This window comes from Diadema antillarum, unplaced genomic scaffold, assembly GCF_040938485.1.
Source record: "Diadema antillarum isolate AM-2024a unplaced genomic scaffold, OU_Dant_1.0 seq00000131_RagTag, whole genome shotgun sequence".
NCBI classification, from domain to species: Eukaryota; Metazoa; Echinodermata; class Echinoidea; order Diadematoida; family Diadematidae; genus Diadema; species Diadema antillarum.
This window is the reverse complement of record NW_027271209.1, coordinates 1,356,542-1,370,277: the sequence shown is the minus strand read 5'-3', so window position 1 is coordinate 1,370,277 and position 13,736 is coordinate 1,356,542. Positions and strand designations below refer to the sequence as shown.

Sequence of the window (13,736 nt, the reverse complement as noted above, 5' to 3'; positions counted from 1 at the left end):
TCAGTGACACCATCCGGTTTTCTCATCTAGTGATGATCGCTATAAAAATAGATGAGAATTAAAACAGTGTATGTGACGTCACTGCAGGACAATTAATGATATAAAAAGAAAATAATACAGAATTCAACATATTTTCATATTTCCAGCAAATCTAAATGAAACAGCACTTGGTTACTTACTTCTTCGAGTACTATTCAGAAAACAGGAAGAAAAACAACCCTTCACGTGTGTCAAAAGAGAACATGTAGGCCTACATTGTCACAAAAATGAAATTTGTGGAATATAAATGTCAAATTAATTGCCCGATTTTCCTCAAACTTTCACTCATGTGTTCTATTGCTGGATTCACTCAATCCACACGTCGGGCAAACTTGCAATTCCTTGAAAGTCAAGTTGCTGGAGTGGTATCCCCTTGAATGGGCTATATTCGATATCAGTGGCGGATCCAGGAGGGGGCGCACCGGGCATGCGCCCCCTCTATTTTTTCAAAATAAAGGAAAAAAAACCCACCAAAATGAAATCCCCCCACTTTAATTTTCGATTGTTACAGTGGCACACACACACAAAAAAATTTTGCTGATTTGTTTGTTTTTTTTTGCCTTGTCAGCCGATATGAAACCCGGAAGTAACACGAGAAACGTGAAAAATTGCAAAGGAGCCTTTTTCAGCTGAATAAACCCGGAAGTAGGACCAGAAATACATATACTTTTTTTTGCGCCCCTCCCCTTGACAGAATTCCTGGATCCGCCCCTGGATGTGCCACCACTCAAAAATATTTGATGTATAGGGTATTAGCAGGACCGGCGGAACCGGGGCGGGGGGCTCGGGCCCCCCACTTTTTTTGTACCATAAAGGAATACAAAAGTTGTCACCACTTTGCCCCCCCCCCACTTCTTTTTTTTTTTAAACCCCGGAAGTGCGTATGAGCGCGGTACGGCTTTGTTTTTGCGCTGAAGATTTTTTTTCTTTTTTTTTTTTTTTGCTAGTCAGCTGAAGAAACTATCCCTACAGACCTACAGAAGTTGCGCTGAAGACTATTTTTATTTTTTTATTTTTTTTTTGTTAGCTGATGAAACCCGGAAGTGGCTCTAGAAGTCTTAAGTGGACGCACTTGACTTTTGAAAACGTGGGCGCCGGCCATGATAAGTGCCAAACAGGAGCTGCACAGATCCTGATAGGGTAAACAATACTGATTGTCTCATTGCATTGACAAGCCCCACTCTGTATAGATAAGATAAATCTTTGGATGATGGCATGCTTTCGCCACATCTGTCCTTAACATGATGAGAAATATATAATTGATATAAAGATCGACACGATGATGCGTGATAACTGCGCAAAGATTGACGAAATAAAAATAAAATTCCGCAACTGGGGATACCATTTCAATTCTATTTGTCGAAATTAAGTGGAAAAGTGACAAAATCGGCTTTTGCAGGCCTTTCACGACATATTCGTAAAGCTCTTTTACGCTGCACTATTGCACATTATTTCTTGATGTATTAAATTTTATTTCACATCCTTTATCATTACGTGAAATTTCATTTCATATATAATGAATAAACAAGAATTTTATACCCGACATCATGAGTGCATGAATCTTCAGATTGATATTTGTTTTTTTTTACATCAAACCCCTAACTTCACTCATAAAGGCATTGTTACACACCTTTGGAGCTCTCCAAAGTATCATTCTATACAGAAAAAACTTACAGCTGTTTGAGTAATCATAACAATTTCGAACTCCAGCTCTCGACTTCCGAGTTTCAAAAACAAAAACAAAAACAAAAACAAAACAAAACAAACAAACAAAAGGCTTCAGCGCAATTTTCTGGTGCCACTACAATTGGCTGACAAAGATGGTTTTTCATTGAAAATTAAAGAAGGGCGCAAGCGCCCCTTTCATTTATTTTCTTTTTATTTCTTTTGTTTCGACAAAAAATAAAAGGGGCTCGCCCCCCCCCCCCGATCCGCCACTGCCCATGCACCTTCACATTCACAGTTCCCGTCAGTCGTCGTAATAAAGTTGTAGTCTTACCGTATTTTGATTACTGTGTATATATATACTGTTGTAGAATTAAAGATCATGTCGAATCCCGATGGAATCCCATTTTCTTTGCTCATTTTTCCACTAATGAATTCTTATTCATTTCTCTTCAGTTTCTTTCTGTTTGCGTCCTTAAAAAGCTGCATCACTTTGATCCCTCGCATTTATCCCCAAGTTGAATTATCCTTCGAGTTTCTTATGTCAGATGTGCGTGTGTGTCACACACAAACACGCTGCCATAACTTGCCCATTCGAGCATTGAGAAGGGTTTCTGGGACGAACACTGTACTAGGGCTTTCTATAGCTCAGTCGGTAGAGCACCGGGCTAGCTCCAGAGGTCTCGGGTTCGAATCCCGAAGGAATCCCATTTCTTTGCTCATTTTTCCACTAACGTGTGAAACTTCACATATTCCTGAGCGTTCGCGTTGATATGCATTATTGAATAAACTTCTATACCATTCTGCAAATTAAGTCTATTCATTTTGGAGCAAACTCGTTTATGCATGCATGGTTTTTAATTGCACTTTCATCTTAAAGGACAAGTTCACCTTCATAAACATAAGGATTGAGAGAATGCAACAATATTAGTAGAACACATCAGTGAAAGTTTGAGGAAATTTGGACAATCGATGCAAAAGTTATGAATTTTTAAAATTTCTGTTTTGGAACCGCTGGATGAGGAGACTACTACAGCTTGTGAGTCATATGCGTACAACAGTATAAAGAAAATATAAAGAAAATTCAACATATTTTCACTTTTTTCGCATAATAAAAGAGCACTTGACTTGCCTCTTTCTAAAGGCAGGGGGAATAATATTACCCATAACATTTGTCGGTAACGAGTCGGGGGAATGTGTACTTTTTTCATAAGATGAAATTTTGTGAAATTCTCTTTATATTTTCCTTATATTGTTGTACGCATGTGACATCTAAGTTTTTCACACACTGCAGTAGTCTTCTCATCCAGCGGTTACTGCACAAAAACTTCAAAAATTCATAACTTTTGAACGGATTGTCCGATTTTCCTCAAACTTTCAATGATGTGTTCTACTAATATTGCTACATTCTCTCAATCCTTATGTTTATGAAGGTGAACTTGTCCTTTAATTTCGACGAATTCGACCCAGTGCATGCGTTTGTGGAATTCATAGGCCTATGAATAGAGATTGCATTGCTCTGTATCCATGACATAACATGCAGAGCAATTCAGCAAGTGAATGTAGTTAAGGCGATATTCAAGATTTTACTAATACATGTAGGCCTATCGGAGAATGATGGTTTTAATCAGGGAGGTGGCACCTCCTGTTTTAATGATTCAATTACTTAACTGTTACAAAACAGGAATAGTATATCCAAGGAGGTATGAGAGAACATACCTCCTTGGTATATCCTGTCGAATGTCGCTGGGCGAATAGTCTTGCTGCCGAATCTCAGTCAATGAGGTTGCTAGTAGTCTACGTGTTGCAGCCCGCAGTCTAAGTATCAGTACGAGGTCTAGTTTTTTTTCTTTTTCTATTTTGTAAATCTGACGCATACAAGTATATTTTTGTGCGGGATCACTTTTTCGATTTCAAGCAGAAAAAATTAACCATTTATACATATAAACTAGGGGTGAAGTTCCATAATAAATCGTAATATATCAAAATAATCAACGCAAAGAGAAACTGAATGTACATTAAACATGACTAATCCGCATCAATCACAAATTGGCAATGCACCTTGTTAAACGTCATCACTATTGTACAGAAGGTTGAAGAGTTGGGTCGGCTCTCTCAGTACGAAGTCTGATAAATCAACAAATTCGGGATGGCCAACGGACCTTCGAAATCGGATATTCAAGCAATTTTTAAGCGTCTTCGTTCAAATGCGACAAATAAAGTAAGTATATGAAATGACTGCTAGAAATCTTTCAAAGACAAAAGTTGAAATGTTCGATTGACTTCGGTATGGTTCCCGATGATGCTGCTGAGTGCGAGTAATGAATGCGTGCACTCCCACTGCACTGCACTGTCCCCACACTAACAGCAGTGTTTGGTGTGCAGTGTCTATGGTAGTATGACTGTTGCATCAGTCGATTGTGATCGTCGTTTCATTTTTCAGTAGACGCACCTCTGACTATTTCTATGTCTATCGTTCAATTAAATCAAATTCAATTTATTTTAACCAGTCATTCATTGATTAATACGAAATTAATCTGAACATGAACCGTGTCGAACAGCAATTTGATGTGTAACGTTAGGCCCAAATTAGATTGTAATGTTACACACCTCTACTTTACCCACTGGCACTGCACTGCACTGCCGGTGTCACAGTCGATCCGTTCCGGGTTCCGGGGGAACCGATATACTGGCCGAATCCAGTCGATTAGTTCCGCGGAACGAATATACCGCACAATAGGCAGTACGCAGAAACGTTCCGCAACCGCCGATCCTATCCGGGTTGTGCGAGTAGGCCTCATTAAAAACAAAATAATATCTGTTTATTGTGGACGCCTATACCAAATCTAAAAAATCTAAGTAGGGCGTCGGTAGCGCGATGCGCTTTGTCATCCCCTTCGAAATTCACGCAAAAGTCGCGAGTTCACAAGTCATCTTTGACCTACATTTTCTAGGTCTATATGCATCTACAGAACATAAAACTACTTCAAAACATTTTTTACAATAAGAGAAATCTATCATATTATCTTCGATACTAAATGATATCACGAAAGTCACATTTTGAATGCAAAAGCGCTAGCGTTTTCAAACAAACTTACGACTACCAGATGCGTTCAGTGCGTGTTGGGCAATGGGCGAACGTAGGGCGCGCGTTCGGTCAAAAAGTGGACCCACAAATTTGGCTTAAAACCACCTTTCAGGCATTTTCGCGGGTTTATCCCGGGAACAAATCTCCATAAATTTGGTATCATATGAAAGCTTGTGGTGGTCTCATTCTTCTCGTCCTACGCCGAGTTTAGATATCAAGACGTATTGCTACCTAAATTCAGATTTAAGCCTAAACATCGCTATAACTCGGCTGTTCCGTCCGACTGTGAAACTGGCCATACCGGTGTAGGAGGATTCAATGGTGCTGAATCCAAAAATAGCATTGGTTTTTCGCTTATTCCCCAGGATAAACCCGCGAAATAGCGATTAAGATACCCTTGTCAGCATAGTAACAGCATCAGCGAACTAAGCGAGGCGGGGCCTACAAGTCTAGACACGTAGTTACACGCTATGACTCGTGGTTACGGCGCGCACTTACGCGAAGCTCCATACAGTCGAGTCGGTTTTGCATGCATAGGTACGGTGTTCAGCCTCCGCACAGCTGCTATAGCGCACCGCCGGTACGTAATGTGAGTACCGGTACATGTGCGCGTCTCCATGTACACTGTACTACATATCGCACATGCACCACTACTGTGTGCGCTTTTACTCCGCCGCGCTGTTAGACCTACGTTTGTGATACGTTTGTATGTATGATGGGTCATCGGTCTCGTAAACCCGTGTGTACAAATCGCGTGCGAGTGCAAGTACAAGTGCGTGCCGCGGGATCGAAGCGGGCCTCGCACAGCACCCTGGCTGGGTAGGTGTGTGCTAGCTGACAAGGATGCGCGCTTAGCCTTAGAAACACGCGCGCTTTGAATGTGATAAACGCAGTGAATAGCACCGCCCACTGGAGTGCGCTTGACAGTGAATTTCACTACGCTCGCGACCCACTTTTTCGCCAAGGTTTTGACAGCGTGAGGATGAAAAATACCCTGTTTTTATTTGCTCATAACTTCACCATTATTCATGATTATGGTGAGAAATTTTGCACATGTATTATGTTAACTATGGACATTATGGATATGTATGTTTTAGTGTGAAATGACTTGTATTTCTCCAGTTGCAAAAATCTACCAGACACCCTAATCTAAGCAAGCTATTTCTTCATTTTTAAAATGATATAAAGGACAAACCTATTTTTACGTTCTGATGATTTCCCTTTAAATGAATCATATTATAGCCTCGTACAAGTGGCGCGAAGAAATGAATTACTGTAGGGCCTACAATGTATTAGCTAACAGCATGCACAAATACGTACGAGTCGATCATCTGGAGCCGTTGCACAGACAGTGTGGTGCGATTAGCCTTTATTTATAGACAAAACTTCAAAGAATAGTTCAACGAAAGAGCATGATAATACTATAGTTATAGGTCCTACATTTATAAGAGACTGCTTGAAGTGGGAAAGAAGAGAGAGGGAGGTTTTGCTGGTAGGGTACAGCATGGATAAACATGTTCTGTTCTCAGTGAGCTTTGTTCTGATAAGAAAATGAGTGTTCAGCTGTACTTCAAAACAAAAAAGAATGTTGGTCTAATAGTCTGCAAACAATTTGTTAATGTGTATGCAGGAGACTAAAATGGAGCTATGCATGTGGATTTCATTTCATTTATTTATTTTATTCTCATTTTTTTCCAACAAAACATAACACAAAGAAAATCAAAAATGCAATCATAAGTAAATATACCTTACGAAGTATGACATTCAATGGTAATTAACAAACTAATAAAGATATGCACACATACTGGAATTAAAAAGCTATGTTTGCAGGGTAAAAATGAGAACTAAGAGGTCCACTAAAAGGCATTGCTTGTAGATTTTAGACCACTCTAAAATATCTTCACAAATACTTATTATAATTACAAGTACGTAATGCATAATGCAAAAAAAAAATAAGACAAAATGAAACAAACTACAGAGACACAACAACATGACATGACTAAACTGAGGGGAATATACGAATGAAAGGATTAGAGCAAAAACAAAATCAAAGAAGGAGAGAAAGAGAGAGAGAGAGAATGCCTACAAGCTGAAGAGAATAAACGGAAGAGGAGATTTATTGATTGATTACTTAAATTGTTCACTCTGGAAATTCTTTATACATTGGATATCGCAACAAAATAAACATTCAATACATCACAGGTACACCACAATCAGACATGTCATAGAGTACAAAATGAAACTCACTCACATTATCATACAGTAACGTATGCACCATAATAACATAATACATTAACCCGACATTGGTATACAAAAACTATTAATATACAGCTGTATTTCACTTTCATAGTGGGTCCCTCCATTTTTCGATATTTTGTGTAATGTTATATCGTCTATATCACTTCAGTCAATTTTCATTACAACATTATTTGTTACTTCAAGGTTCCACAATTATGTTCTCTTTTCAATTTTACTTTGTTTTGATTATGTAACCTTATTCTATGTTACCAATGAAAGTGAAATGTTTATGTTTTTTTCGAAAAATGAAATAAAATTTGAATTGAATTGAATTGAAATATTCCACTCATAAATATATTTGATAATATCCTTTCATACATCATCAATATACACCAAACAATTATATCACCTACATATCCCAATATATTTGTGTAATTCACTCCAAAAAAAATCAAATATATATATATATATATATATACATATATTATCATTACCATGGCAGCGCCTTATCAAAATAACACCAAATGTGACTTGCATGTACACCTGTAAATCATTATATATTCCAAATTTAAATTATACATTACTTAAATACTGTGGGAATAATTCACTCCACAAAATATTTTTAAAAAATACAATTACCATAACAATACTTTCTCTATCAAACACACACGAGAAACATAATTATATCCTAGAAATCTACACCTCACTTTCGTCATCACCAAATTTGAACGCAATTACTTCAACTTATAAAGATAATCACTCAATATCACCATATACCCCAGATTTCATCAGATTTAATTCAGAGCTGTAGAAAAGTTCGCGACGTAAACTTTGCGACGAACCGCCCGACCGCCCGACCAACCACACACAATTCCTATATACCTTCTTATACTCTTTGGATATGGGGGAGTATAATAATAATAATAATAGATACACCAAAAACTAATCATAACAACTTGTACTCTGGCATTATACGTGTGAATGGAATCCCCGACAAAAGCACTTCTAAAACGGGTACGCTTTGTGCGAGGAGGACAGAGTCTGATACCTGATCTGTTCAGGCAATAGTAACCGTACAGACGGTGTGTTAAATCGGTCATTATCTTGTTTACTTTGACCATCATTCTTTCCACGTGTAAATCCTGTACCACTGGCAATTCCAACCCAATGATCTTTTGCCACTTTTGTGGTCTATCGATTCTAGCCTTGTCCTTTTGTGTAAGATTGCCATAAAAACAAATCAAGTTATACATGACAATAAATTGGATAAAGGAATTGTAGAAAAGAACCATCAGTGTTCTATCCAGCCCCAGTTTGCTCAATTATTGCCTGATGATTGAGGATGTATTTCGGACAGCAGCTGGTGACTGCATGCAGCTGTGGAAAAATTATGGAAATGAAATGCCTAATTTCATTACTTTATAATGTGATATTTTTTTCATAACGTTACGTTGTTACTGATGATGAATCTTATTTGCTGTAACCTATATAGATAATGAAAAATAAATATCTCGGCCAGAATGTAAAAAAATAAATAACGCTTGAAGAGTATAATGATGAAGTTTTTTTTTCAGAACTTAATGAATTTCAAAATTTAGAGCCGGTTATATAAATGTATTCTGAGCTAAAGGTTCTCAGATGGGGTAGATGAAACTCAGACCGCCTAGTAGGATGATCATGAAACCATTGATTTCGTGGAAACATTGAATTAAAACTACGGGGGAGAACATTTGTGTTGTAGATGAACATGAATTGACCCAGTTGAAAAAGAAACAAATCTTTAATTTTTAAAATCTTATATTTTTATGAATAATGAAGCTAAGTGGCGAAACCCCACAGATAATACGAAGTAGGGCCTACTTTTTTGCAATAACAATAATCTATCTGATAAAATTTGATGGGCGCTGCCCCATGCTAAAATGTTGTATTAGAGATAAGGTAATAGGCCTATTAAAGAAAATGCAATGTTAACAAAGAAGACGTTGGAATGTGATACCAATATTATGCGTAACCATTTTACTTATTTTAATAACATGAGGCCTCCACGAAAGTTTTTCATCTAATGTGATACCAAGAAATTTTACACAGGATACACGATCTAATCGAGTATCATCAAAATAATATCTGTGCTTAATATTCATAAGAATTTACTAAAAAGTGTATACTTAATTTTCTGAAGGTTTTATGAAGATCTTATCCACTGAGTTACTTTTTTTTCATATCAGAGTTGACGGTGTCTACGAGAGTAACTGGGTTTTGATGAGAAAAGAAAACATTTGAGTCATCATCAAAATGCATAAATGAGAATATGTCAGATGATTTGCAGAAGTCATTTATAAACTATAAGAAGTAAAGGACCTAATTTATATTACCCTGAGGGACGCCACATTTAATAATTGAAACTTGAGTTATTCTCGTTCAGAGAATATTGTTTTTCGGTTCTCCTGAACCACTCCAAGGCCTTCTCCCGTATGCCATAATGAGACAATTTATGGATTAAAATTTCCTTATTTAAAGCTGTTGATTCAAAGCTATTATAACTCGAGATGAATAACATTTTCCTATGTGTACTTTTCTCCTTTTTTTTCTCCTTCGCACTCTCAATCTTTTCTTTATTTTTCATTCTTAATTCTATGGTTTTTTTTTTCCTCTCTCTATTAGCCTACCGCTTTTACCCTTTTTACTTTTTATTTATAAGGATTCCATTTTGGAGTACATTAAGCCATATTTCTGTCTGTTTCCTGTCAATTCATGTTACATGTAGTTTACTATAGCTGTTTTTCATTTTCTTATCTCTTTTAATTTCTGCCTATCCCATCGCCACTATTGGCTTCACACCTTTTACATATGTATGTAATATGTATTTCCATTAAAAATGTATATGTACATGTATCAATGAAACTTAATGTTTACGAAGAGAAAATGTAACTTTTTTTTTTGTGGAACACCAGATTTCGGACATAGGTGCACTGTTTGGATATTCAAGTTAGGGTATCACTAGGAGTCAAAAATGTACGTGAGTTTGTGATACCCCATATTTTGCATGCACTCTAATTTCTTTCAAGGGGAGGGCTAGTAACTGATCAATGGGAATCAGTGGGAATGCTCGGGGATGATTGTTCCAATTCTAGAGGGATTCATTAAAGAGTACATTAATATATCTATTGTTGTATGAAAATTATTTGCTCCAGAACGGTCTCATATTCAAGTAATGTGCTGTTTAATTACCCGTCACTGTACAGGCATGCTAACTCGGAAACATTAAACTGCTCATTACTTGAATATGCAGGGGCGGATCCAGGGAGGACCGCAACCGGCGCAGGCCCTCCCCCCCCCCCCCTTATTTTTTGTTGAAACAAAAGAAATAAAAAGAAAAAAATAGGGGGAGGGGTGCGTGCGCCCCCCTTTAATTTTGTAAACGCGCCCCCTCTTTACGGAATTCCTGGATCCGCCCCTGATATGAGACCATTATGAAGCAAATAATTTTCACAGAACAAAAAATATACTCTTAAATGAATCCCCCAAGGATTGGAACAATCATCCCCCAGCATTCCCACTGATTCCCAATGATCAGTTACTAGCCATCCCCTTTTAACAGAAGATCTTTTTTGGGCCGCAGTCCCTATCATGAAAAGGGAAGGTATTCAAGATTAAACGGATGGTACAGTTTTGACTATAAGATGGAGTTCAGAACAAACAAATAATGAGAAACCTGCAATACTAAAGAACATTCAATACTCTTTTAGGAATTCAGAGTTCATTTTACACAAATTAGCTTCAAATTGCTGAGATATATGTAGCTACAGTGCGTATAAAAAAAAGCAACAAGATTTAATTTCGAATTTGTGAAGATGGTATTTACTTTACTCCAAAGTAAGTAGCAACATCATAAAGCCATGTATCTCCTCTTTCCAATGACATCTTATTTATTCTTACACGGTCATGGATGGCTGAGTAATCATTCTTTTTGGACAATGGGTCAAACTGGACTTGGGACCAAGTTTCAGTTGGTGAGACCAGCATAAATCCTTTGCAATTCACTTTTTTTTTTTATGTTCAGACTGGTGAGACATACCTAGGGCCCTTCTTCTTTGAAAACAACCACAACGAAAATGGATGCTTACAAATTTTAAATGAACATGTGATTCCTGAATTAATGGAAAATTTTCCTGTGCAACAAAGGGGTGTGTTCAGACGCCTATGGTGGGCACAGGATGGCGCACCAGCCCATCAACTAGTTGCAGTAAGAAACAGATTGGCTGAGGTATTTGGAAATCGGGTGATTGCCTTGTATCATGATGTGGATTGGCCACCAGAATCTCTGGATCTGACTTCTTGCGATTTTTTTTTCCTTTGGGGTTATCTCAAGAGCAAAGTGTTCATTACCCTTCAACCTGACATTGCAACTCTGAGACAAAGAATCACTAATGAATTTGAAGCTCTACGCCATCAAGCCACAATGATTCGCAGGGCTGTGCGTGAGATGTAGAAAAGAGCTAATCTCTGTGTGGGAAGGAATGGTGGCCATGTTGAGGGGCATGGGATGAAATGTTAAAAAGAGTTATCCGAAAAAAAAAAAAACAGTGGTAAGTTGTGATTATTAATGTCATTATTCCATTTTTTAAGTTAATTTCTGATAAAGTGCATTGATTCTTGCAGTGTCTAAACTTGGTCCCAAGTCCAATTTACCCATTGTCTAAAAAGAATGATTACTTAGCCACTCATGACCATGTATGCATAAATATCATATTGAAGAGGAGATATATGGTTTTAAGATGTTGCTACTCACTTTGGTGTAAAGTTAACACAATCTTCACAAATTTGAAATCAATCTTGTTCCGTTTTTTTATACGCACTGTTCAAACAAAGAGACCCTAATTAAAGGATGGACCCACCTTATCTGCCCACTACACATGTATTTTTTTGTTCAGTCCAAACCGATTTGGTATAATGTACTTTCAATTTCTCTTAGAATCGTATGCTCTCTATTTCAAATGTGCTTTCTAATTATCTTGCAAAACGTTAAATTTTCAATCTCCCATCTCAACCAAAACTATACTGTATCCCTTTAGAATACCTTGCCTGTTTGAAGTAATCTCTGTGTATAGATAGACCGCCTCCCCAAAAGAGAGAGAGAGAGAGACACACACACACACACACACACACACATTCATATGCACATACACACGGACACAAGATATAATGAAGACAACGGAACACACAAAAACAAAAATCATCCCATCATTTTTAGTTGTTACAACTGAAAAAATAAAGAACCAAACGAACATGCATGTATGACGTTGGCGTTTATATTGGTCGTTATATCGCACTAAAATGATTAGACTCTGTGCCCTGAAAATAGACATTAAAATGAAGGTGGACTATTTGAGCTCATACGTATGTTTAATATGAAGCTCCTTGTATTACAGTAGTTAACATGAAGCATGCCGAACATCCCTATTACAGTAACTCATTCGGTTATTTTGTTCAAAATGATTTAAATCAGAGAGAGGTTGACTTTGACCAACGACTTTTCGTGCAGAACTCTACAGAGCAGAGTTTTGTTGACTGAACCATGGCCACCATGACGACGAAAGAGATAAGGGAGGAAAAAAAACAAGGAATCGCTTTGTAGTCCGGGTTTCAAATTGGCAACTTCGTTCGGTTGGCTGGTCAAAGAGATTTGGAGAAGTTCATTGGCTGTAGAGGGAGACTGGAAGAGTACATTTTACTGAAGGGGTGTTTCCCCATTACCACTTTGTATACATTGTACGGTAGAGACCCGGATCGAATCGGCGGTGGGGGATCTTATCGGCGGTGAGGCAAAAATCCCGCCGATTGGATCTGGGGGATCCGATATACCGGCCAAAGTCCGCCGATAAGTTCTGGCGGAACTTATCGACTGGCCGGAACGGATCGCCTGTGACACCGGCCTGTCTGCCTGTGCGTGCTGTATAGTGTATGCATGTTTGTATGACAATTATAAATTCAAAGACCAAACCAAAGTCAAGTGAATTACGTGAATGATGGTCCTAACTCATGAATTGACTCAGACAGCTGAGCAGTCCATACTAACATAGCAAATTTAGATTTGATATACAAATTATATAATTAAAAGTAACATTTACTGCCGCTAGTGTACTGTCGCACCTGTTAACTGTTTGTCAAATGATCTCTAGTCTAACGTTTAACATGCACAAACTCATCTGCTCATCTACTGTAAAACGAGGAATTTTCGCGTGCACTTTAATTTCGCGAATTTCGCGAGCACCAAGATTCGCGATATTAAAATGCACGCGAAAGTCCTTGTTTACACTATATGCATTGAACGCCAGTGGCTCTTCGCGAAAATTTCATGCCACGAAAAAGGCTGTCGGTTCCAATTCGCGAAAAATTCATGCCGCAAATATATCATGTTTTACTTTTACAGTAACCCTGGCACGGGGCGCTGTAACCAGTAACAGCACCCCGAAGACTTGTATGCAATTTAGTGAGGTAATCAAGTGCACTGCGCTGCAATGCTTGCAATTCAGTAAACAACTCATCGTTCAAAACGACACTTGGATTCGCAACAAAAAGCCACATGTACCATATTGTCAGAGACTCCAACCCCAAGCATCTTCTGATCTGGAGATTCTCCCGCCTGAAACCCCTAGCAAATGGGAGACTCCAAGTTGATGTGTGCGAAGCGCGAAGTTCCTAGGGT

At 38.0% G+C, this 13,736-nt stretch overlaps 1 protein-coding gene across 1 annotated transcript in view; it reads left to right on the top strand.

Annotated features, from left to right (window-relative positions):
• The first annotated feature begins 3,797 nt into the window (after window positions 1–3,797).
• The window catches only part of LOC139727455 (ADP-ribosylation factor GTPase-activating protein 2-like), a 31,599-nt gene continuing 21,660 nt past the window's right edge, over window positions 3,798–13,736 (top strand). Inside the window, exon 1 of the mRNA XM_071638426.1 lies at window positions 3,798–3,925. Within this exon, the coding sequence (XP_071494527.1) occupies window positions 3,854–3,925 (72 nt within the window). The 5' untranslated portion in view covers window positions 3,798–3,853. The remainder of the gene's footprint in view (window positions 3,926–13,736) is intronic.